This window comes from Lissotriton vulgaris, chromosome 4_1 (genome assembly GCF_964263255.1).
Source record: "Lissotriton vulgaris chromosome 4_1, aLisVul1.2, whole genome shotgun sequence".
Lineage (NCBI taxonomy): Eukaryota > Metazoa > Chordata > Amphibia > Caudata > Salamandridae > Lissotriton > Lissotriton vulgaris.
The window spans coordinates 1,113,487,843-1,113,515,223 of NC_141691.1; the positions used below are offsets into that span (position 1 = coordinate 1,113,487,843).

At 46.8% G+C, this 27,381-nt stretch overlaps 1 protein-coding gene across 1 annotated transcript in view; it reads right to left on the minus strand.

Moving 5' to 3' along the window:
- SLC39A6 (solute carrier family 39 member 6) overlaps positions 1–27,381 on the minus strand; it is a 376,217-nt gene that overhangs the window by 262,503 nt on the left and 86,333 nt on the right. Inside the window, exon 2 of the mRNA XM_086965345.1 lies at positions 4,693–4,876. Within this exon, the coding sequence (XP_086821471.1) occupies positions 4,693–4,876 (184 nt within the window). The remainder of the gene's footprint in view (positions 1–4,692; positions 4,877–27,381) is intronic.

Below are 27,381 nucleotides of genomic sequence, written 5' to 3' on the forward strand. Positions count from 1 at the left end.
GATATGGGCACGGCTGGTTCTAGGGGACCAAAGAATTGACAAGGTAAGAACCCATCAACGCCTGGCACTTGCGACACCCCAGTGTTCGCAAAGATCTTTTGAAGGCGATATATTTCTACTTCCAGGAAAACCTAGACTCCGTTGACTCCCCCCTAACCCTTTGGGAAACATTCAAGTCAGTGATTAGAGGGGCAGCCCTCTCTCTAATAGCGAGAGTTCAGAAGGAAAACACCAAAGAACTTGAAGATATTGAGCGGGAGATCCTCCATTTAGAGGCAGACTCAGTTAGGAGAGACACTCTAGACACTTTACACCTCCTGCAATTGAAAACAGATTAATATAATGCCATTGTCACAGAACGGGCCAAAACCTGGGGTAGGGAGAGAGACGGTAGAGTGTATGAATGGGGCGACAATGTGGGGAAGCTAATCGCCTGGTTGGACAAGAAGGAGAGGGCGGGTTGTCTGGTGCCTGAACTGAAGGCTGACTCAGGTGTAAGGTTAACGGACACCATCCGCATTGCTGAGGAATTAACTGTACACTATAGTACCGTTTATCGGGCGCAGTTGTCCCTCCTTGAAACGGACTCAGCTAACCTACTCCAAGACATCCACCTCCCGGTACTCTCTGAGGAGGACAGGAACTTTTTAAATAGCGACTTATCCAATGACGAGATTGCGCATGCCGTCAGGTAGCTCCGGCCGAGAAGGGTGATGGGCCCCAATGGGTTACCCATTGAGCTCTATAAACTGTGTGCGGACAAGCTGGCCCGCACTAGAGAGCTATGTATGAGGAAAGTCGGGAAAAGGGAGAGTTACCACCTGACCAATGACTAGCGTCAATAGTGGTCCTCCCAAAGGAGGGAAACTCCAGAGATAGGTAGGATTCTTATCAGCCCATCTCCCTGCCAAATGTAGAACCAAAAATCCTCAACCAAGCTCTTGGCCACCCGCCTAACACGGGTGATCAGTGCCTTGGTCCAACTGGACCAGTCGGGCTTTAGGCCCCACCGCAATACTGCCCTAAACTTGCGGTGGGTACATGGAGTGATTGGGAGTGCCGGAACTATCTGAGAAGATGTGGTGACCTTTTCCTCGGATGCCTCCAAGGCTTTTGACACCATTGAGTGGCCTTATCTCTTTGCCGTCCTTCACAAGCTGGGGTTTGAGCAGCGCTTCATGTCATGGGTCAGACTCCTCTATTCCGCCCAGCTGGCGCAGGTGACAGAGAATAATAAACAATCTACCCCCTTTATTCTTAGCCGAGGTACTAGACAGGGGTGCCTGGTGTCACCCCTGCTCTTCGCCCTTTCCTTGGTGCCCCTCGCTGCCTGGATCCGGCGTGACTTATTATTCAGGGAATGCGGTGGTCAGCGGAATTTGAAGATCGCATCTCGCTTTACGCAGATGATATCCATCTGTATTTGACCTCGCCCAGGAAATCACTCATATGTGCCTTGGACATCTTCCCATCCTTCAGCAAGTTTTCAGGCTATTCCATCAACTGGAGTAAATCCCTGCTTTATACTTTGAGTGGTGAAGCTCCGGCGCTCCCCCGGGGCTGTTCAATGTAAGCGGTAAAGGATGGGTTTCGGTATCTGGGTATCTTTGTTACTGCAGACCCCAAGCTCTGCTACGAAAGGAATCTGCTCCCTCCCCTACAGCCCTTGAGTTGGGATGTAGCCGGCAGGAGAACACTTCCCCTCTCGCTGCTGGGCCGGGCCGCTCTCTTTAAAATGATGTCCCTACCCAGTTTCTTGTACGCCCTACAAAACTGCCCTGTCCCTGTCCCAGTGAGGCATTTTAAAGAAATTGAAGAGCTGCAGAGGCTGTTGTTATGGGAAGGGAAACCAAGATTAGCGCTTCATAAACTGGTTCTTAACTGGTACAATGGTGATATTAGCCTCCGGGACATTAAAAAAATATAATTGGGAGACCCACCTTGCCGCCATTAACCAAGGCACGTACCACAACCTAGAAGATCCAGGCTATGCCATGGAGAGATAGCTGCTGCCGGGGGGAATATATAACAGAGCCCTGTATGCACGTCCCAAGAAGTTTTCATTACCCGGCCCCACCATGCACTCGGTCCAGGTCTGGCATTCAGTGAACAGAAGTCTGGGGTGGGATCGCAAGCTGACGCTGGCTACCCCTCTTTGGGATTCAGAGAGACTTGGCAGTCTAAATTCCTCCAAGGGTTTTGACAAATGGGACATGATTGGTATTTCCCGGATCGGGGACCTCTGGATGAAGGGGGACATACTTAGCTTTGGCCAATTACTACTATAATACGAACTTGCGGGCACTGAGTACTTCCGCTATCTGCAGGTCCGATATGCCCTGACCACGACCTTAGAGAAAGGTTCCTCCCTCCTAGAGTTATCCCCACTAGAGGACAGACTGCTAGATGGTCTGCTCCCACAGAGAGCCATCTCGCGGACATACAAAAAGCTAGTCAATAATCCACCTGACCCACTGGTTGCATTGCAGGAGTCCTGGGAGAGGGACGGCCTACTACTTGATGATGAGGAGTGGAGAGAGGCATTAGCCTCCCCTCGAGAGGTGGCGATTTCTGCTCGCCTTCAATTGGTCCAACTAAAAATACTCCATAGAACCTACATCACTGGGCCACAGTTGCTACGAATGGGGCGGGGGAGAGTGCAGACGACAATGTGGCCTGGTTGCCACCCTCATGCATATACTCTGGGAGTGTGAACAGATACAAAGATACTGGAGGGGGATACATGTGGTTATGAGAGACGTCCTTGTAACAACAAGAGAAGAGAGGAAGGGATTGGAACAAACACTCCTACTCCCCTCGAGAAAAATCGAGAAATCAACAAAGGAGTGTATTACCAGTAGAGGTCAGAGAAGAACAAGCATGTAACGACACTCACAGTAGGGATTACCTGTGAGGAAAACCAATTCAGGTTATTCAGAAAGCCCTCATTCACCAACCTAGTTGGTGACATGCTTCATCATCGAGCCCCACCAGGAGTGCCCGAATGCCACACTAGTGCGCTGCGGTACAAAAGGGGGTGGTAATGGACGGAGCATCTGAACCAATCAAACACTCACACCCAGTCAAAAGATCTTGGTTTAATCCATCACCGTTCTTTAGCCCACTCTGCCACCCCAGTTCAGACATGGCTATATGCAAATCAATCTGACCCTGTGCCTCATGGGAACAGTCCAGCCCGAACTGCCAAGCCATGCCTTCCCTGGACCGGAAACAAGCTTCTGAGGACCGGTTTCTGGCATTCTAGCCGTCTTCAGCCCGGCTTGCTTGAATCCAGTGGCAAAGTGAGCAAGGGACTCACGTCTGAGCATACCCTGCCACACTTATGGCGGCCAAAAGCGGTACAAAAGGGGGTGGTAATGGACGGAGCATCTGAACCAATCAAACACTCACACCCAGTCAAAAGATCTGGGTAGCCGCGCACCAAGCACTTTAATGCATTTAATGTTGAAGGGTCTGTTGGCTTCAGTTAAACTAATAAGACTTAAACGCATGATGTCGATGATTTGGAAGTGACATGCCTAAAGCTGTAAACGTAGTGCTTAATTGATGGCATGTCAAGGGAGATGACCTCCATATTTGGCTGGATCACCACGTTCCAACACTCCAAAAGTAAGCGGAAGATGCCTGGTTTATTTTGTTAGACTGGATAATAGTTTCGTTTTTTTCCAAATGCATTATACACCAATGCAAGTTATCAGGAAAGTACAGTTGTCCTGTCTATTAAACACACTAAGTATCATAGGTACTTCCAGTACACATTTCTTTCATTACACACACATTTCCAGACATGCCTGCTCTCTACTTGAGCACAGGGAAGTAAAACAACATATACGGCATAATGCCAACATTTGGAAGCAAGAAAAAAGGGATGTTTAAAAAATAAATCAGATGAATCTTTTTACTTGCATTGATTTGGAGGCAATTTTAGGGAGGAGACAGCAAAAATAAAGCTGTATGTGGTTTAAAAAATCGTGAGCCACCCTGCTGAGACAGGTGTGTTGGCACGTATGACATGGGTAGAAATGGAAGTACATGCAAATATTCTTCAAGCACAGAAACACTTTGGCAATGGGGCCTACATGCATATGGGTGCCATCTAGCACTGTAAGTGGATTAAAAAAGTTTGAGAGGGTACTCTAAAAAAGACATGGGCAAAGATGTGTAAATAGGAATATTTTATTAGAGGCGCCGCCTTAGTAATACGAAACACCCTGCATATATGATTACAATACCTTCATCAGAGGGAGAGGTGTGGCGCTGCGGCCAGGGCGACTGATGCTGGAATCTGGGGATCACTGTTCGATCCCTGGCTCCGGTGGCAGGTTAGCCCAGCACCATGTGACTCTGGGCATAGCTTGCTTAATCTTCCTGACGGCCCCCAGCGCCTAGAGACCCTTACGGGTGATTGTTCACGCTTTACAAATGTGGATTATTATTATTATTATCAGCTACATGCCAATTATTTTCAGGGAGAAAAATGCAAGTACTCCCGAGGCCGGGCTTATGGGTCGAAAAAGTTTGGGAACTACTGTATTACAGAATGTGTTTCACACAAAGTTTATACGTGATTTGTAGAATGTTCTTTAAGACAGCAGGAGATCAGATTTCAAAAACAAATTTGCAGAAGAAAAACAAGTTTCAAAATCGATGGCAACAAATAAAATACCTTACCTATCTGGACAGAATATTTGCTTGGTGGGGCTTCCGACAGCTTTTCTTCTGGTGCATGCACTAAACAAGATTTACTGTCCATCTGGTTAATAATAGCTGGGCAAATATAGCTAAACTGTGCTGCAGTCAAGTGTATTTTGGTACTGATCCCGTGAGACAGCAACAGTCTTGATGCATTTAAACACTGTGGAATATAAAGCAGAACACAATTATTTCTGAAGTGCACACATTATAGGAAAACAACGCAATACAAGTGAATATTGTATAAAGTTACAAAACAAGAAGAAACATTACATGATCAAGCAGGCATCCAGATAATGTGAAACGTGACACATACATAACGCTTTTGATATTGTTACTATAATAAAATGGTGCAATATCGTATATATTTGTAAAGCGTGCCAAATTAACTTAAAACAAGCATTGGCAAAGCTAATAGGTCTCGACTATGTGAGGTCTATTGGCTTGGTCAATATATTTTTCTAGCCAGGTTGTACGGCAGCACTGCTGCCATGGCTGAAAGTAAACATAAAAAACACTAGAACATGGTCACCGCTGGCTGCGCCATAGCTTTTTTAGGTCGAGCTTAAAGCAGCGCATGCGCTGCTTGCTCGAACTATAGTAAGTGAGTTTTCAAAATGCTACCCACACGGTTTAGCTGGCCTAATGCCTGCGTTCACGAGAATGTGCACGTGCACAGCTGCCATCTGCCTTCTTTGCTCATACTCCCCCTCCCTTCTAGTCAGCTTTAATCGATCAGGCGCCATGCACCATCTGTCTTTCCTCTTGCTCCTCCGCTCCTCCGCCCCGCCCCGCCCCGACACAGCCACACGACTTTATTTTAACAGCACGGTGCCCATTTAAGGGACGCTGCGCTTCAGTTCGTCGTCTTCTTTCCTCACCCGCATGGCTATGTGCGAAGTCCGAATTTTCACAGTTGAGCAAATCCAGAAGTCATGTATAATTTTAATTAAACCTCATCACGAAGTAAATCTGGTCTCGTCATTTCTCTTAAGCTCTTGCCGTGTTTTGCTCTGCCATCTTCTCCCACCCACCCTACTTCTTTAACTCCCATTGTTTATCCTTGTTTCTTCCTAGTTCTCTTTTCACACCTCTTGTTTTCCCCTCTCTGTGCTTTTTGTTCCTCTTTTCAATTGATCCCTTTTCCTACATTTCTTTTCCATCCGTATATTTTCTTTCAGCTACCTTTGTTTTCCCATTGTAATATTTCTTTCCAATTTGACTTCTTTTTCATCCCCCTAATTTTTTCTCTCCACACTCTCTTTTTCATGTTTTCTCTCTCTCTGTTTTTACATATTCCCCTATCTTTTTTCTCTGGCATCCTGTTGCCCCATCTCTTTCCCTTCACGCCTCTTGTTTTGTTCCTTCTCTCTCCCTCCACTTTCCCCTTTCTCTCACTCCTCCAAAGCACATTCTTCTCCTCTGTCAGCATCCCTTCCCTGATCCCTGCCACCTCCTTCGGCTCCATCTCTTTGCAGTGTTATTCATTTGTGACCGCTTTCCATGTGGCTAAGGCTTGGCACAAACAACAGATGCCTTTTCCTCAGCAGATCAGAGGACATCTGTGTCCATATGTGTAATGAGGTGGATGTGCGCAAGCAGCAAAAGCTATGAAGTGACTGTAGCTTCTACGGCACCAGCTCGGGGAACAGCGAGCTCCTCGGTCACCCTGGTACGCACTGACTCAGAACTGAGCCTGATTACCGCCAAGCCATGCACGCAGCGTTTACTCACCACAGAGCCACTAACCTAGGGAGATGCAGTGCAAGTAAATATGTAACGTGGAGTGGCTGGCACCTGCTGGGGACTCCTTTTTACCCACAGCGCTGCTCATATGCATCCAGGAATGATGTCAGAGTTACCGACAGAATCTAGCAGGTACATTCCGGCAGGACAGAAGATTTATTCCACCGGGCATTTCCCCGCCACACAACCACACACGCAAGCACAACCACACACACAACAACAAACACAACAACAAATACAACACACACAACCACACGCACAACCACACACACACCCAACCACGCACAACCACACACACCCAACCACACACACCACACAACCACACCCAAACAAACAACCAGAAACAAAACACACACCCAACCACACACACACAACCACACACAAACACCACAACCACACACACCACACAACCACAAACACAACACACACAACCACACACAACCACACACAGAACCACACACACAACCAACCACACACACACAGAACCACACACAGAACCACACACAACCACACATACAGAACCACACACACAACCACGCACACAGAACCACAACCACACACAACCACAACCACACACAACCACAACCACACCCAACCACACACACAACCAGAAACACAACACACACAAATACACACACACACCACCACACACACACCACCACACACACACCACCACACACCACACACCACACACACCACACACACAGAACCACACCCAACCACACCCACAACCAGAAACACAACACACAACCACACACACAACCACACACACAGAACCACGCCCAACCATAACCACACACAACCAGAAACACAACACACAACCACACACACACAACCACAACCAAACACATACACACACAACCACAAAGACAACCACACACACAACCACATCCACACCATCAGTGCACACTTTCACCAGGCACAGACACCAACAGCCGTCAGTGCAGGCTTCCACCAGGCAGACACCACCAGCCGTCAGTACACGCTTCCACCAGGCACACACACCACCAAGCACACACAACACCAGCCGGCAGTGCACACTTCCACCGGGAACACACACCACCAGCCATCAGTGCACAATTTCTACAGGCACACACAATACCAGCCATCAGTGCACACATCAATTGTTAAGGCATCCACAATTACCTATTGTAGCAATCGCAGTATGGCGCACTTCACTTTTAAACATATTAATCTAAAGCGCAGCATGCCACCATTGCTACAAAACTACATACACATTTTTTGGCCTACAATTTATAGACTTTTGTTGCAATTGGTGTTGCAATATTTAGCAATGCCAATAGCTCCAACTTAATTAACGCGAGACCAATTGCATTGCAAATGCTTGTTTCTATTTTCAACCATGCTGCACAGCAGTGCTGCTGTACAACATGCCTAAAAAACAAAACATTTACAAAGCCAATAGATCTCGCATAGGTGAGACTTATTAGCTTTGCCAATGCTTATTAACCACTGTGGTGATTTGGTGGTCATGGCGTAAACAAAGAGGATAAGCAATATATATAGAGTTAGTAATGAAACAATTGATCATAACGCTGTGGATCACCATTATAAATAACAGTTTGCAGAGTCAAGCAGATAAATGTGGAGTCTAAAGACGTTGTTAAAAAAAGCGTAACATAACCTTGCATCAGCCTCTGATCCGGTTACAACCTTATTTTTGTAATTTTATTTAGCGCAACCTCGACCCAAAGGTACTGGAATGCTTTACATGAGCAGCAATTACATAACACAATGTCACATAACTTTTTTAGGCACTGGGAGATGAAGTGATTTGCCCAGTATCACAGGCAAGAAGCAGGTAATGAAGAGTGATAAAGCCAACCAATGATATGAATCGGTTCGTTTTTGGTATGGTCTGCAAGAGGTATTTCTTAATGAGATAGCTTAAAGCTATGCGCTTGGCAATACCCAATAAATCCCTCTGCCACCACCTCTTTCCTAACCAACCAACAGCACCACCGGCAGTGCACAAAACAGCTGCCTGCTCAGCCTCACAACTCAGAACATTCATATGAATGTATACCTTCGAGACTGAGCAATAAAATCCATCAGCAATAAGGAATTTACTCTCCAGCTTATCATGATGTCTAACTGTTGTAATAGACATACCATTGGCCTGATGTTCAACATCAACAACAGACTTTATTGCTACAGAATGGCACAAACCAACCACTAGACCAGCCCCTTTTATGTATAAGACAAGACGTATTCTGTAAATGGTGCCAATTCCACGGCTGTTGCACCACTTTGCAAACCTACCAGTGTACATCAAGCCTGCTGTGTTCCGCTCGTTTGAGACAGACATGCGACAATTCATTTGGAATTGCGGCCGTAACAGAGTGGCGCCCGCTACACAATAACCGGGCAATACTCAAGAGCTAATAACGTCCCGGTTTCATCCGGGTAGAAGAGGACAGGGTCCACTCAGCAGCTGGTTAAAGTGGCGTGTGCCTGCTTTCGGCGAGTCGTCTGACTTACTAAAAAGATAGTCACGTACGTACCCTCTCTCCTGCTGATGGGTACGCCAAGACAGCAACACATAACCACAGCAGTGGAGTTGCGCTCCTGGGAGAATACGGGACTTCGACAGAGTGGGACTTATATCATGACGGGCAACTACTCCCATTTGACACGCTTGTGAATGAATATGACCTGCCACAGGGCCAGTTTTTATTACACGCAGCGCTCATTAGATCGTTGCGGTCAATCTGGGGGGGATATGTCCGAGGAACCACCGACACACCTAACACTTCAATATTTACATATTATGGGGATAGTCAGTCACCTAATTAGATGGTTATCAGTCACTTTGAACACATGCAGCAGTCCCGGTTATATGATTATACCACGACTTCAGTTACCACGCATGGCTTTACCACGCGAATTTTACCTCGCAAGTGGCTTTACCACGCTGGTATTTACAACGTTGCATTTGTCTACGAGTAGAAACGTCTTACCTGCACGTCTTTCTCCTCGAGCCCTTACTTCCATCCTCCTTTGAAACAAACGTCAAAACACGTACACCGAAATAAAAAAAGGACTGTTTTTTTGACGTACACGGCACGTCTTTGGGGGAGGCTCTTTCCTCTTTCTTTTAATTTTTTTCCCGTTTTTTTTGTTAAACTAATCTGCTTGTTTTTTTTGGGGGGGGGAGACCCCCCCCCAGCCCCCCCAAGCTCCCCTCCGAGCCCCCCCCCTCCCTCTGCCCCCTCATGCCCACGCTGATCGACTTCAAGGAATACCACGTCTCCCCCCTAGCCCGTGGTAAAGACGTCGTGGAAGGAACCCTGCGTGGAAGGCACCCTGCGTGGTAAGTGTCACGTGGTAAACGTGAGTAGTGGTAATGCCTTCGTGGTAAATGATGTTTCCCAATATTAACAAGCCCTACCTACATATCAAGAAACGCCAGGTTTAGGCTCATACAATACTATATAAGGCAAAGAGCTTATCCATCACCAGCCTCAATTAATAGAATACTCAAATCGAGCAGATGTGTGATGCCCGCGCTGCGAACTGACTTGTTGCACATGCTGTGGGCGTGCAGCAAGCTAACTGTCTACTGGGAGATTATCACCAAACACTTAGTACACTGCACAGATCTTCACATTGGAATGGAGCTGGGAGGTGTGCCTACAGGGGATATAACAGAGAGGAAGAAACATAAGATGACGACTCGTTTTATAGACGACTAATAGTGGCTAAACGCCCCATAACCAAACGCTGGAAGTACCCTGACCCCCCCATCAGTGAAGGCATGGTATCCCACCATGATATGCTGGGCGCAGGCGGAAAGTGTGGCGCATCGCCGCGAGGTTGCTATTGGCATACGAAAGACTACCTAGCAGTGGCCTGGGACGCAAAACTTCAGGACCTCCGAAATGCATGGCAGGAAAACTCCGAGACATTTAGGGATAGATGTAGGTAAATAGTATTTACCGATTCGTAAATACCGAATTTTACCGATTCGGTATTTACGAATCGGTAAATGCTATGTAGCTAAAAATTCGTTAAAAATTACCGAATCGTTAAGATTCGGTAATTACCGAATCGGTATTTACCGATTCGGTAATTGCCATTCATTCCTATGGGCCTGGAGGCCCATAGGAATGAATGTAAATTACCAAATCGGTAAATACCAATTCGGTAAAAGGGGGAAAACAGTGAAGGGTGGCAGGGTGTCACTTTGACACCCTGTTGCACCCCTCAATTGTTTATGGGTGTACATGTTGCAGACATATATGCCCTAAGGGTATGTATGTCTGCAACATTGCACTGAAGCAATTTACATTAAATTGCTTTTTGTTTTTTTTGCGTTATTTACCACCAACTTGTAGTTGGTGGTAAATAACGAATCCTAACATGGGATAAGCACTCATTTAAGTGCTCCCTACATTAGGAATTCGGTAATTTACTGAATCTGTATTTAAGAAGTCGGTAATTTACCGATTCCTTAAATTACGATTCGGTAAATTACCGAATCCTTAATTTCGGCCCCCTACATAAGAAAAGCCAATTACCGGTCAGTAAGGGGCAAAATTCCTTAATTTCGGCCATTACCGACCGGTAAAGGGCCACCTACATCTGGCCCATAGTTTTTCCCGGGTAACATGCGGGACACAAAATCACACAGAGGGATCCCAACAACAGCTGGTGCCCTTTTTACCATCCCCTCCTCCCTCTCTCTAATGGACAATGATTCAAGTGCGGAATAGCTGGCACGAACGCCGTAACCCCTGACACAGGTCCAAGTAGACAAGCGATGCCAATGGGGCATGAGTATGCGAAAAGACGGCAACATACAAGGCGACGGGGCCTATGCCATACACAATGATAGCTCCACCATCTACGCTTAATATACCAATTCAGTGAGATGCAAATCCCCCTTTCCCTCTACCCTTACCCTAATGTTATCCCCCCACTTTTAAGGCAAAATGTCATTACAAGCAATACTGTTTAGGCTCTAGTGGAAGATTTGTAGATGCAATATCATGTCTGTTGGACCTGGTACCATTAGCGTGAGTCTCGCTTTCCTTTTTCGCTGTTGCCTCCTCTGTTTTTGATATGTTTTTTGCTGGTTTACATGCTTTGGGCACTCTGCCACTGCTATTCAGTGCAACAGTGCAAGTGCTCCCTATTGTAAATTGTGGTAATGGAGTTACTCCATGATTGGCTTATTTGATTTACTTGTCAGACCCTAGTAGAGTGCACCATGTGTGCCCAGGGCCTGTAGATCAAATGCTGCGAGTGGGCTTGCAGCACTGATTGTGCCACCCACAGAAACAGCTTGTAAAGTGTCTCTCAGACCTGCCATTGCAGAGCCTGTGTGCAGTCTAGTACTGCGATGTCGACTTGGAAGTGCACCCACTTACCAGTCCCTAAACCTTCTCCTTTCTACATGTTGGCCACCCCTAAAGTAGGCCCAAGGGCAGGGTGCATTGTAAGTAAAAGGTAGGACATGCCCTGGTGTGTGTGGCATGTCCGGATAGTGAATTACAGCAAATTCAGTTTTTCACTATTGCAAGGCCACCAGTCCCCATAGGCCAGAATGGGCAGTTTAATTATAACATTTTTTAATCCTAACTGACCCAGGGAACATGGTAGAAAAACGAATTTAGTAAGCCTGAACGCAGAATGCTAAAATGCATGTTTTAGTGAGGATGATTTTTAGGTCGAGCCTATAGCAGCGCGCATGCGCTGAAATAGGGAAATGACCTCTTGCAGCTGAACAGGACTTTTCACAAGCTTGTGCGTGTGTCACTTTTTCCACCAATATTTCTATTGGTGTTTCTGCGCGTCTTCCTTAAAAGACAGCATGCAATTGGGTAAAGGCGGGTGCATGTCCCGCATTTCCCAGCAAATGTAACCGCCCACGACGTAGGGCTTGCGGTTATGCGCAGAGCGGCATCTGTTTCCAATTATCGCGCCTGCATCTTGCGTTCCCTGTAATTAGAAACAGATTCTTTGGAAGGCAGAGAGGTTCGGCTTAAGCAGCCTGGGACCAGCCTGTCCGTCACCAGGCAATTCCATTCACATGCAGGCACCGGCACGAGTATTTTAAGACTGGAACCATTTTGGTTTAACCATAAACCAAACCCTCTTTATTTTTAAGGCCTCAGCCCCACAGTCACAAGACGGAAAGGAGGAGGGGAAGTTGGCAGAAAATGTAATTTCCTTTCATTAACCAGTCTGCTCCACAAATCGGTGCTTGTTAAGTTTAAAGCAGTCCTCACAGCGACATCAGCCTCGAGTCTCCCCTCAACGCAGCCACGTCTGTTAATAAGCATTTTCCTTCGGAATCACAATGGTTTTCAAGACTGAGACAAATTTGCCCTCACAAAAACATATTCTGGGTCTGTTTTAAGACACCTCAGTGCTCTGGGTGACCCCCAGCACTGCTGCAGTTGAGTCTTAAGGGGTGGGAGTGCGTGAAAAGGAGCGCTCTGTAAGGTTAGTGGTGCCACACATCGAAAGGGGCGCACTTTTGTTCCTGCCTTTGACAGTTATGCGCAAATACTTCCCCTTTATAGGCCCTCTGTCAGGAAGTGTTAAACCTGCCAAATGCAGACAATTAGAGGCTGGCTCACCAGCCAAATGCAGGCAGGGCGATGACAGATGCAAGGTCTCAGAGCCAAAGGGAAAGCCTTTGCATTTCTTTTGGCTTGCAAATGTTTTGTGTTTCGCATAAATGCAAAATGCGATGGGGTGGGAGGGGCTTCAGTTCACTTACAGTTACCTGATTTGCCTATGGGTGCTCTGGTGACCCTTGCATCCAGTGGGAGATCTTTTAGCCAGTGGCAAACTCATACTAATATACATACAGTGTGGCTATCTATACACACGGGGCTCTCAAGTGTCGCACTCCATGTGACTGAGTGACTTATACAGACCACCAGGTTTTTTTTAGTTGGATACTGGGATCGGCAATCGTATTTCCCCAGTATAAAACCAGGAGTACTGATCCCATAATCCAAAGAAAATAGCTGGAATAGGTGAGCACACGATTAATGGAACAGGGGAAACTGAGAGCTCTATGCACAGAAATAACAGCACCAAAAATGTTTACATTTCAGACCCGTTTGCATCGAGCAAGTCTGGCCTCCTCCTGTGGGTGTGTGTTAGGGGAGATGCCCCCTCTTCCACCCTCAAATATAAATTTTATTTTTGATAGGTCAAGCAACTCATTACAATACCATATTACAGGTTTAAGGCTTTCTAGGGAGTTGTGAAGAGAAAAGTAAGAAATATTCTAGTATTTCCCGATACGGACACGCTGTTCTGAAGTGTTTTCTTCACGGTAGCAGACTGTATTCGGTGTATTTGTACAGTGCAAACCATTACAACACGGCGATTCACATGAAACAGGAAATACACTGGGATCATTAGTTGACAAAACAACAGTAAACAGAAAACAAGCATTGGCATAGACAATCGGTCTACCCTTTGGGACCTTATTAGTGTTTAGTTTTCCAGCATAATATCCTTGGTGCAACAACATCAACTGTTGCATAGCTAAACACTTATAAGGTCACAAAGGCGAGACCTATTGGCTATGTCAATGCTTGTTACATTCTGTGTTTGAAAATACCACTTTTAGAAATTGGTATTTTCATACCGAACCATCCAGCCTGCCTCTGCTAGGTTGTTTATTGCATGTCTGGTTTGTGAGTGGCAGGAGGGCTTGGGCTCCAGCAGTCTGATGAGTCAGGGCTGGGCTGAATAGGACCTTGGATGAATAGAGAGTAGGGAGCGGAGATTTCCTTTCACTCCGCTGAGCCCTTATAGAAAAGAGAGTAGGGGGACGAGATTTCCTTTCAGCCACCTAGGCCAGGTCTGCTTTCAACAATGCGGTCTCCTCCTCCTGCCAGGAAGCTGCACCAGTGATAAGAGAACTAGTTTTGGCCAGGTACAGACACTCTCTGCCTTCAGAGAACAAAGAAATTAGTAGTATAAATATTGGGGCCCAGACCCCGAGACTTTAGATCACTACTGGGAATCAAGGCGAACATTTGCCAAGGAGTGTAACCAAAAGAAGCTGAAGGATTTGACTGCCCCTGGGCCAGTGTGCTATTTTCTGGGGTTGGCCTGCAGTGGTTACTTATTTGACAAGGAAAGGAGAAGGAACTTTTACTGAACTTTCATCATCTTGAAGAAGAATCTCCAAGGGCTTGAATTGTGCTTGCCTCCTGCTGAAGTCTCAGGGATACAAGACTTCACCACCAGCTCCCCCCCTGACTTTCCTTGCTGGGAATTCTGTCTGCAGAAGCCTGCATATTGTTGGGAGCTGGAAGCGCGACGCAACAAGAAGAAGTGTGTTGCCGCCGCAGCTGTTGCATCATTGGAGAAGCGTGTCGATGCCGCATCACCGGAGAAGTATGTCGCCGCCACATCACCGGAGAAGTGTGACGCCACCGCAAGGGTCGCGGTCGCATCACCGGAGAAGCATGTCGCAGGGCCTGTCGTGGCTCAGAAGTTCCCGATTCTCCGCATGGCCGTCGGGCATGCCCGCATCGTCTTCACATCGTCGCATTAAAGACGCAATCTTATCGCATTGCACCAGATCGTCGCATCAAGGCGTCATCTTGTCGCATCGCAACCGGAAAGCATTACGAGATTGACGCATCACCTCCTCTCCGGTAAGGAACAGACGCATCGCCTACTTTGCGCAAGCACTGAGGAACAGACGCATCGCCTCCCCCAAAGCAAGGAACCGACGCATCGCTCTGCCTACGAACCTTTTGTTTATCTTACATTACACATCTAAGGTACTTTGTGAGAAACGTGTCGCATTTACATCATCTTTGAACTAAGCTATTTTTATCATTTAAAAGTCATTTTCCGAATACTGTATTGTGGATTTGTCGTTTGGGTCTTGTGTTAAGTCTATATAAAGAATACTTATTTTTATAAAACCTGTGTAGTGTCCATCTGTAGTGTTTTCACTGTATTACTGTATGGGTTCACAAATGATTTACACGCTGCCTTTGAGATAAGACTGCCTGCTTGTGCCAAGCTACCACAGGGTTGAGCAGGGGTTATTTTAGGAGTGTAGCCCCCTTACCCTGACTAGAAGCAAGGGTCCCTATTTGGACAAAGGTGCAAACCATTGCCAACTAGAGACCCCCAGATCTAACAATGTTGGTATAATAAATACTGCATCTTGTTCACATTTGGTTTTAGGTAAAAAGACTAGCAGCATAAGAGACGAACTTCAGTGATAAGAATGTGTCATGCCTGCTTACGCTCCGCCATGTACCGCCGAGAAGAATTCAGAGAAACAGCCGCCGATCCAAAATACGGGGTTGGCAGTGGTTGGCAAACATAGGCTGACATCTGTGGGACGCATGCGCAAAGAATCGCGCAAGCGCAGTTCGTTTTCTTAGAACACTTAGGCCCGCCTCAAGCTCCCGGAAATGCTTCGCAATTAGCTAGCGTTTGGGTATTCGTTCCGGGTCACGGTGTGGGTCGTCCGAGGAGCTAGTGGAGGGAGCCCGTGTTTCTATCGTATTCCGCGTTTCCTGTAGTGGCCGTTTTGTGAGTACTTGTATCGAAGTGTTTCGTGTATATTTCCTAGTGTCCTCTCATTTACTCGTATACTTTATTTAGCAAGTGAGTTTCTTATCACCTGCTAAGGGTTCATTCCGCCTTACTCCTTATTGTTTCCTGTGGAGTGCTCATAGAGTTCGTGTTGCGTGTTTAGCTTATTTCATCCTTGTGAATTTGAACAAGGAATTAGTAACGGTTGGTTACTGGTGAAACTACGTTTTTTGTTTGAAGTTACATGCCTCACTGTTATAGGTGAGTCCTATACTGATAGACGTAAGACAGTTCCCCTTGAAGTGCTGTTAATATTTATTTATTTATTTATTTTGCATCTTGTACCGCGCGAACTAAAACCCGAAGGTGTCAAGGCGCCTATCAAAAAGATCAAAAAGCGGCAGTCATGCACTTACATGTACGCTTGGACAAAGAGGCGTGTTTTAAGGGCTGCTCTGAAGGATTGGAGGGAAGGGAGGGACCTAATTTCTAGTGGAAGATCATTCCACCATTTAGGGGCCAGAAGAGAGAAAGCCTTACCACCCCATCTAGCTTTCCGAATACGCGGGATGTGGAGGAAAGAATGATTAGATGAGCGGAGGCTCCTGCCAGGGTTGTAGTATGTCAGGATGGCTCTGATCCCTGTGGAGCTGCTTTTGGCCAAAGCTTTATAGACCAAACACATGGACTTAAAAACAATCCGCTCCTTAATCGGAAGCCAATGTAGCTGCTTCCTAGCCAGCGTGGCCGAAGTGCGACGGGGAAGATCAAGGACAAATCTAGCTGCCGCATTCTGGACTACCTGCAGGCGCTGCATCTGACTCTTATTCAGTCCAGCATACAGCGCATTGCAGTAGTCCAGACGTGATCCAAGAAGGGCGACAGCCAGTTGTCTTCTTGACGGCTGGGAGAGGTAGTTCTTTATTTTCCTGAGTACATGAATTATGCCCCAGCAGGTCGATACCGTCCTGTTAACCTGCTGGCGCATGTCAAGAGTAGGGTCAATCATTACCCCAAGATTTTTAGCTACAGAGGTAGGTTTGGGGCACAGACCAAGCGAGTCAGGCCACCACTCCGTGGACCAGATATCTTCCCTGCCACCAAACACCATCACCTCGGTCTTCTCCCCATTCAATTTGAGTGAGTTGTATATCATCCACTGGCCGACGGCCTCCATACAGGATCTAAATCTGGAGGCGGTCAGCTCAATTGACTGGGAGAGAGACACGAGGATCTGCGTGTCGTCCGCATAGGAGACTACCTCCATCCCGAAAGATCTAATAAGTCTGGCAAGGGGGGTCACATAGATGTTAAAGAGGGTGGGACTAAGCGCCGACCCTTGGGGGACCCCACATTGCACAGACAGGGATGGAGATAGAAATTTTCCCAACATTACCCTCTGCTCCCTATACTCGAGAAAGGAAGAGAGCAGACCCAGGGCTGCCCCCCGAACCCCAATCTCACCCAGTCGAGATGTTAAAACCTGGGGAGATAGGGTATCGAAGGCAGCTGTGAGATCCAGAAGGATCAGGAGGGATGTCCGGCCCTCATCCACACTCATACGGATGGAATCGAGAACCAGGGTGAGGGCGGACTCGGTGCTATGTTCCCTCCTGAAACCATGCTGGGAAGGGTCAAGACAGCCTGAGTTCTCCACAAAGGCAGCAAGATGCTCGTTAAGATGGGACTCGAGCATCTTTGCAGGGGCCGGAAGATGGGGCGAAAGTTTTTCAAGACCCCAGGATCAAGGGAGGGTTTCTTAAGAAGGGGCTTGACCACAGCCTTTTTCCACTGCTGTGGGAAGACACCCTCCCTCATGGCCCCATTCATGATCTCAAGTAAGGGGGGTAAAAGAGATCCCCTGCACTGCTTCAAGATCTTAAGAGGGCAAGCGTCCAGTGGAGAGCCTGATTTGGTTTTATCAAGCCGTTTGTCAAGATCTTGTAGGGAAAGCGGGGGGAAGGAGTCTAGATAGCCGGCCAAGGGAGGCTCTACCAGGGGAACATCCGGGGCTGCAGTGACTGGTGGCTCCACCGTTGAAAGCCTCTGAGACTCCAGGGCAGTGTAGATGTCCGCTATTTTGGATTGGAAAAACCGAGCGATGTCATTACAGAGCTCCTGGGATGGAACAACTGGATCGGGGACCTGAAGAGATGTGAGGGAGTCCACGATCCTGAAGAGCTCTTTGGGAGATGAAAGAGAGGAAGTCAAGGCCATGAAGTGGTCTTGCTTGGTCCTGATAACTTCCGATTTGTATCTCTTGAGCAGGGATTTGTGAGCTTCCCTGTCTTTGAGATCCCAGCTGGCATGCCATTGACGCTCCTGTCTCCTTACTTCCTGCCTAAGGAGTCTGAGTTGTTCAGAGAACCAAGGGGCGGAAGGTCTTTTCCTTGCTGAATAGCAGGACCGAGCTGGCGCCAGTTCATCCAAAGCCTCTTTCAGAATGTTATCGTAATGCGGCACCGCTGAGGAGGGATCCATCTCCCGAATAGAGGACAGTCTAGAAGTCCAAGGGTCAAAAGAGTGTTCACCGATATTTTTAAAGTTCCTGCGTACTTCAAAGGTACTCGGGACTTTCCCCGCAATTTTCTGACTAGGGAAGGTCACTTTGAAAGGCACGGCCAAGTGGTCTGACTAGGAGAGGGAGAAAGGAGCCATAACTGAAAGTCTCTGATCATTAGAGAAAATACCATCGAGCGTATGACCAGCTCGATGGGTGGGTCCTTTCACCAGTTGAGTGAATCCACACGCTGTCAGAGCTTCCAGCAACAGGGAGGTATCATGTGATTCCAATAATTCCAAATGGAAATTAAAATCACCCAGAATAGTCAGGTTCTCCCGACCAAAGTAGGGCTCCAAGAGCTGAAGCAGTTTTAGACTAAAATTTGCTCTGGGACCGGGCGGACGATAGACCAAGATCCCGTTAAATGGGGAAATATGGGAATCGTGTAGTGAGAAGTAGACCACCTGAGTAGCTTCCTTGGGGTCAGATAAAAGCGTGGTATGACATTGAAAGTTATCCCTATGCAGGATGGCTAAGCCGCCACCGACCCGGCCGACCCTATCCTGCCGGGTCAGACAGTACCCATCAGGGACTGCTTCCGTAAGGTCTGGACCCGAGGAGTCCTTAGCCCACGTTTCCGTGATAAAAGCCCAGATCGGATTCTTCTCCAAAATCAACTCCTTAAAAATAATATTATTTTTGATGAGTGAGCGCGCGTTGAGGAGCAGGCATTCTATTCCCAATTCACTAGGAGAAGCCGGTAAGCAAGACTTCCGAGGAGTGACGGACAGAGTAGGAGTCATATCGAGCGTGTCTGTTGGACAGCACCCACATCCCTTGGACACGGTAAGGTCCTCTGGAGTGAGGCTGTGGAAGCATGGAGCAGTTTTGGGTCGAAGGCGTATCATATCCCATAAGGAATATTTCAATATTCCATGGCCCATAGTAGTCCCCCCGTCCAGCCCGTCCTCAGCGCGGATGGGCGCAGACGGGCTGGACTCTGGCGTGACTCCGGCGTAGCGACGGCTTACACGCTGCGCGTCATTTCCTCTGATTAATGTAGGGCTCTAGCCGGTCCACCTGACTGCTAGAGCGCGGCGAATGATAGAACTCCCTAGCACCCACCCAAGATGGCGCCCGCCAAAATCCTAGCGCGAGGGTCCGGCCCGCTAAAATAGCGGTGAGGGGCACAATTATAGTGCAGCAATGCGGCGGTGACAAATTCTAAAACCAGGGAATAATCTGATGTGCAAAATAACAACTAAAATACGAGAAAGGTAATTTAAAATAGTAGCGCGATAAATGCAAGCGCAGTGCAGCAAGGACCGAGCTTGCTCTTACCTCCGCCCCTTTATAGTGAAGAACCACGCGCTGCCTCTAGCTGGTCCACCTGACTGCTAGAGCGCGGCGAATGATAGAACTCCCTAGCACCCACCCAAGATGGCGCCCGCCAAAATCCTAGCGCGAGGGTCCGGCCCGCTAAAATAGCGGTGAGGGGCACAATTATAGTGCAGCAATGCGGCGGTGACAAATTCTAAAACCAGGGAATAATCTGATGTGCAAAATAACAACTAAAATACGAGAAAGGTAATTTAAAATAGTAGCGCGATAAATGCAAGCGCAGTGCAGCAAGGACCGAGCTTGCTCTTACTTATGGTGTCTTTCATCTTACAGACAGTAGGCATACCTGGCTTTACTACGCCTTCCAGCCTCTACGTTTTCTACCCTTCCAGCCCTTATATTTTCCAGATACCTGCATATACTCCACATTCTGAAGGTATATCATTAGTTCACAGACCAGTCCTTTTGAGATTAGTGTGGGGAGGGGTTTGTATTCACTGCTTTCTATTTTCTCTTACTGCAGTACCAGACGGAAGAAGATTGTCCTAACTCTGTCTAGGGTGAGGACTGTGGAGCGCTGTATCTTCCCCCTCTACCCTTTTTTTGTTCCCCTGTTTTCCCCCTGGTTACCTCTTGGGTGCTGGCGTTATATCCTGACTCCCAAGGGTGATAGGGGTGAAGTAGGGTACTTAGCATCGAGATACCAGGACACTCCTGAGACAATAAGGTGCGTGCTTGACAGAATGATTTTGGATGACGCATCTACATTATTTTCAGTTATTTGTAACTGCTGTAATTCATGAAAGTTTGAAAAATCAATAATGAAATTTAAACAAAAAAATCAGGCAAGACGTATTTCAGATATTGGAAAAAAGAGGACATCCAGAGACTGATCTTGCAACATAAATCACTAGCAAAAACCTTAACCTCTTTTGTGGCTGTCACGAACCAGAGATGGTTTACAGCAGTACTTACTAAAGTTAGATTTCATACTTAAGTAACAACACTCAAAGATTCAATACAAATTGTTGCAAAGTCACCCTGTCCCCTGAACACCCCTAACTTATTAGCGGACTAGTACTTGTGGTAACTGACTGTCTGAACCTGGGCTCTGCCTAACCAGGCCTAGGGCCAGTCCTATGCTGAAAAAGACAATTGGAATACAGTGACAAAACCTACATACACTAGGGTACACTATGGGTTAGGGTACCCCTATGATTGGCATGAACTCCCCTATAAGACTCTGGGACATAATAGGGCAGGGGGATTGAAACTACTTTAAGTCCATAGTATACAATAGGGCATGGAGGTTTAGAGGCCAGCAGCCCTTTATGCACTTGCGTGAGTGCACTCCTGAAGCCGGATGTCAGTTTAAAAGCTGCCCTGTGTTGCTGGACTGCTTTTAAAAGGTAAATTGTGCCCAAACTCGACTTTGGTGTTTGAGGCACTTACAAACTGATAAACTAGAATGCTTAGGCATATTAGGTACCCCCAGGGTCTCCCCTGGGTTTCCCGGGGTTGGAGGTTCAGGTATTTATTAGGAGGACCGTTAGGAGTTTGAGATGCCCCCAGTTAAGTAACATAACACATTTCACTCTCAACATTGTGGTAAAGTGATTCCCCAAATCTACTTTTGTGCTAGAAGCTCTGTGGAGTGAGGATCTGCAATAGGTTTACTTATTCAGCACCCCTAAAGTCTAACTTAGGTGTTCTAGGAGTGGGGAGTCCTGCAGATAAAGGAAACGTCTTTATAAAATATGTGTTTAAAAGCCCTGGTGTTGGAAAAATTGCCCAAATCATTTTTCCCATTGCAAATCCCTAGCCAAGTAGGTTGACATGGAAAGAAGTTATTAACTAATAATTCCTGCTAGGAGAATCATAAAAATACTATTCAAGGACTTCCTAGAATGGAATTGATAAATCCAACAATATGGTATTGTTGGATTTCTCCTAAAGTGTACAGACAAGAAGTTCTACGACTTTCTTGTCTGTAAGCCAAAATTCAGCCTTCCAGTGAGTGGTCTGTTCTGATTGGTCAGAATTGGGTGGATAAGCCAGGCTCCTTTGATGAGGTAATACATGGCCAAAGGGGTTATAAAGCCCTTCTGGGAGGGTGGTGTTCTGCTACATAGGAATGCCAGAGCTAGGGCAGGGGCTGTAAACAGTATTCTTCAACAGAAGGAGGAGATAAGCAGGAGAGGCCAGTTTCATTTACACCTCTACTCTGAGCCCAGCCAGATGGTGGGATTAAGGAAGGAATAAGTAGATGCAAGGGGGGAGAATCTATGGAGATTAACTATCCAGGGGTGCATTTAGTCAGCACTTCACTCTCTGCTGGAAAAGCAGTCACGATGAATTTTGGAGAAATGGTACTCTCTGGGATAAGATAGTGCCACAATTTTGAGGATGTGGTCGTACCTTGGGGTGTTTTCCAACACCTTATTGGACAGGAGTTCCCTCCTGCTTGACCCAGAGAACTTGGAATAAGTATCTGAGAAGGGCAGAGCCTCTCATATCTGCTGCTTGAAACTTAAGGATGAAGAAGAGGCCATGCTGGAAGTTTGATTTGAACCAAGCACGCCCTGCACTTTGACTGCGCCCGCTGAACACTCTGAAACTACAGCCCTGTGGACCAGGCCTGCTTCAAAAGGGCTAACGGGTGGACTCCCTGCAAGCCACAGGTTTACATAGCTCAGCTTGAACATCACCACCAAGAATCCTCCACCTTGGGTACTACCAGTGAATTTGTGGATTATGGGAATTGAAGTCCCAAACTTTTAAGGACCATCTTGGAGTTTCCAGAACCTTGGAGTAAGTTTGGACCACTTTGGGACCCTCAAAGGAACTTCAGAAAGAAGTTCCAGAAGTTCGGAGCAACTTTGGAAAAAAGCTCTATATCTGGACCGGCTCAGCCCTCAACTGCGAGCCGGCCTGCTTTCCAAGTTCGTCCCACTAAAAATTTTGGAGGTACGAATTCCAGAGTTTGACAGGGAGTAAGCTGAAACCCAAGCTGGCGAACCCTCACTGAATCTGGCCTGGTGTAGAGCAGCGAGGTACCCCTGAAGCAAAATCTCTGTAAAAGTGTCTACGTCCCAAATGTAAGAGAAGTGACTGGGACCAACCACGAGCGTCAAGCCGCCCACTTTCAAACGCGAGCAGGCTTGGATCCCTGGTTTGTCCTGCTGGAAAGCTCAGGAGGTCTGACTTCCATAAGTTTCACCGGGAGCTCTTCGCAAGGAAAGCTGATGAACCCTCACTGAATCCGGAATGGCTTAGAGCTTCGAGGGACCCAGGAAGAAAAGCTCCAGAAACGTTTCTAAGTCCGAAGGTAAAAACTTTAACCGAGACCTACAGCCAGTAGTGGCCGCGCAGGGCTCCATCGCGGTCAGCCTGAAACTTTGACTTTGTCTCGGTCAAGCAAAACCAGATGTCTCATTTCTGCTATATACTGCTAAAATGTTAAAAATTCATCTTTCTGGTTCCCTACATTGGATGTTTTCCATTGTGGTGTCAATTTAAAGATAAAATATTTCCTATATCTAAAAAAAGGAGATGAATTCAGATTGTGTGTTGTTTCTGAATTATTTACTGAATTGGTGTTTTTAAATGCTTTACATACCTGTCTTTGAAATTAAGCCAGCCTGTTCACAGCCAAACTACCAAGGGTTGAGCATGGGAAACATTTCCTAAGACCTGTACTGAGCACTATAGCGCGTTAGTGGCCTTATTGCCAGTGGTCGATATATATTTGCCACTACTAATAACCCACTATCCTGAACAAATATTTGTACAAAATGCTGTATTATTATTATTTGGAATCTTATATAGCGCGTGGTTACCCTCGGACATCCCAGCGCTTTTAGACCCATCTTCCTCCAAGGGGGAAGGGGGGGGGGGGGGGGGGGCAGAAAACCGCTAGACAACAGAGAAAGTTTCTGTGTGTGTGAACTGGAGTTCGGTTCACGTCTGCTTGTACTGGCGCTTGGCTTGCGGTGTGTGTGGACTGGCGTTGGGCTGGCGAGGTGTGTGGCTAGCATTTGGATGTTGGAGTATGTGGACTGGCGCTTGGTTGGCGATGTGCACGGTCAGGCGCTTTGTTGGCGGTGTGCACAGACTAGCATTTGGCAGGTGGGGGCATGGACTGGCGATTGGCTGGCAGGGGTGTAGACTGCCATTTGGGTGGCGGTGAGCGCAGACTGGCAGGGTGTTGATGGCTGGTAGCCAGTAGTTGTATTGAATTGCTTGAGGTGTGTTTGTCAGTTGCCTGATGTTTGGATGCTTGGTGTGATTGGTGTGCTAGTCCTGTTAGTGCAGGTAAATGATGGGCCCTTGAATAGCACAGTTTGTAAATGTTGTATTGTGTTGGGCCCGTAGCTGGCAGTGTGAATGGTTTTGTGTGTTTAACTCATGAAAGGCAGGTGAATGAACTCTAAAGTGGTTGGTGCAATGACATGGCTTTACAGCTCACGAGCTGTATATCAGTGGTTCTCTGATCTGATGTTGAAATAATTCACAATGACTTTTGCGGACTTTATTTCCTAGAGTTATTGGTGAATTAAGTTTTTTTATGAACCTTTCACTTACTCTTGTGCCAGATGCCAAATCTAAACAGTATGCCTGTGACGGACTAGCGGATGTGTGTGCAATAATGTTCTGTCTGTTTTTTTGCTCTTTCCCCTCCCCCAATCAGTGCATACTCGCTTTGTGGTGAACACCTTCTGCCTCCACATCTTTTTGGAAACTTAACATTGCGAGGATCCCAGAAGGTTTACTTTACCCAGTTTGATTCAGTGACAAAATCTTTACCAAATTAGATTTATTGACAAAAACATTTGTAATCACATTTGTGGGTGGGGCTGTTGTGGATTGTCTATGACGGCTCAAATTCCCTTCCATCTAGTGCTCCCCAAGGTCTCCCGATAAAATACTACCTCACTTGTGTGGGTGGGTCAACGGTCCACCACAGGGATGGGCCAAAACGTATTGTAGCAATAATGAGAACTATGGTAGGTGGACTAATTAGGGAAAAGGGTCCAAAACATATTGTAGCGATAAGGAGAACTATGGTAGGAGTAGTAATTAGTCCTGGGGTCAGCACTGTTTTTCTTGGGAGACTTGGGGGAACGCTGGGTGGTAGGAAATTTGTGGCTGCCTGCAGATTCCAGGACTTTTACTCACAAGAATGGAAGGAAAATGTGTTTTTTAGGGCAAAGTTTCTGGTTTGCACTGGATACTGGACAAAAATATCTGGTGAAAGCCACACAAGTCACCTCACCTTGGACTGCCCTTGGTGTGTAGCTTTCAGAGATGTGCTGATTTGGTACGTTTCCGTAGGGGAGTTGGGGCCTAAAATCCACAGCTACCCACCTTATTAAAAAACATGCATTCTTCTTAAGAAAATATGATGTCTCCTAGGTCACGTTTTGGGGTGTTTTGTCTCGCAGGCACAAGGCCAGCCACACAGGTAAGGAGCCATTTGCTATCAGGAGATATGTGGGAATACAGAATAGTAGAACATTTGTGATTACCAATGGAATAGCTCTACGTTTGTACCTTTCAAATGTTAGCAAGTGTGTAACACAGAATACATTTTACAAAAAGCCCTCTGGAACACATGCCAGCCAGTATGGGTACCATTCATTCACAAATGTACAAACATCCACTGCTCCTAAACTCCGTATCCGGTGTACATTCCAGAAATACATTGTTTTCCTTCATACCCTTTTCCCAATCTTTATAAGTTAACACACAAATAGCTTAATAGTCAGTACACAATGAAAAAACATTGTAATGTGCAACTCGGTTGTTGGGTATGGGTACCTCGAGTTTTTGGAGAACCGTTATATCCTAAGGTTTACATTCATATGTGAATCAGCCTAGGTCCTCCTAGCTGCTCAGCCAGAGTGAGAGATGGTGATGGAATGTTGGTGTGACTGTGATGAATGGAATGCCTGGGTGCCTGTGTGGATGAGTGGTGACAGTTGGAGATGGGCTGAGCAGCTAGGCAGGCTGCTCCTGGTGGGGCTGGCATAGGACATATTGGAGCTGGGTTAAGAGCGGTTACATGGCTGACCCTTGTTTGATACTACAAGACATGGATTAATAAAGAAGACTTTAAGAACTTACAACCTGGCTACCAGTGTCTTCATGTACAAAGTACAACAAGAACTTACAAGCCCTATAAATGCCTGCAACCAGAAGGGTCCAGCGGACGTTGAGTTGTATTGCTTTCTAAAGTCTCTCATAGTAAGAAGTTACAGAAGAAAATGTAGACACAAATGGCTGTTTTTTTTTAAACTCATTTTCAATTTTTATTTTTTTATTTTAACTGTTACGGTTTATAAGAAAATCTTGTAAGATCCACACAAATGACCCCTTACTGAATTCAGATTTTCTAGACCCTAAGTCCAAGCACGTGAAAGATCTGCCTCCGTTTCTTCCGTTAAAGAGAAGTTGGTGGTTTTAGCCTTCAGCTCCTCCTCAAAGGTACAGAATTCACATAATAAACCCGCTTTATGGGTTGTGTGCTGCCCGTTGCAAGGTCGGAGTAGCCAAATCTACACAGCGCTACACTGGAAAGCCGGATCCCCGGGACCACCGTGATTGCAGTGATCATCGCTGTAACCGCATTTGTAGCCGCCGCAGGCCTCAGTGGCCTCAAGGGAACATCAGCGAAAATATCAGTGAGGCGCTCAGCAGGATTCGCATCGGGACTGTCATCGGACTGTCATCGGGTTGCGTAATTTTAAACCGGCAGCGCAAAGCAGAGCAGTTCATGCTGGGGGCCTGTATGCGGCCTGAATGCGGCTGAATAACTCTGAGCTACCTGAGCTACCACTCGTTCTGGCTCGTGGCTGAGCCCCCGAGGCCATGTTGACTCCAAGTATCGGGGTCACGATGTCACAGTGAGTACAGGCATCCTGATAAAGGAGGTACTTCAAGTTTTACATAGGTGGCAGTTGAGCAAAGCAGCATTACCGTAACACGTCTATTGACCACAGCTGAATGGGGGTAATACATGTAAGGTCCCAGTGTCCATTAAGCTAGACAGGAGAAAATGTGCGGGGCCATTTTATGAGTTGCTCAAAGCAGCTGCCAATCTCAAACAGCAGTTAACTTTAAGAGACCAGTTTACATGGCACCAGGAGTGGACACAGGACTGTGATTATGGCTGCACGTTATTGACCACGGCTGGCTACACCAAATGAACACATTTAACATTATATATAACTATACCTTCCCTCATTGCCTGACCTTAAAATGGAGGAGGTCGGCAGTACTGCCAGGAATGTTTTACAATGCAATTTTGCCTAATGTTAGGCAATCTATTGCAAGCTAACTGCAATCCGACCGCAATCTACTTGCATTCCAACTGCGAACATCTCAGATTACTATCAACTTAGCTCAACAGCTTAACTCTACACCTGCATGCCGCAACCAGGGGGGAAAGCTTCACATCTGGTTTAAGCCCAAATACCAAGATGTGAACCGTGTCATACATTGGCACATAACACACGACC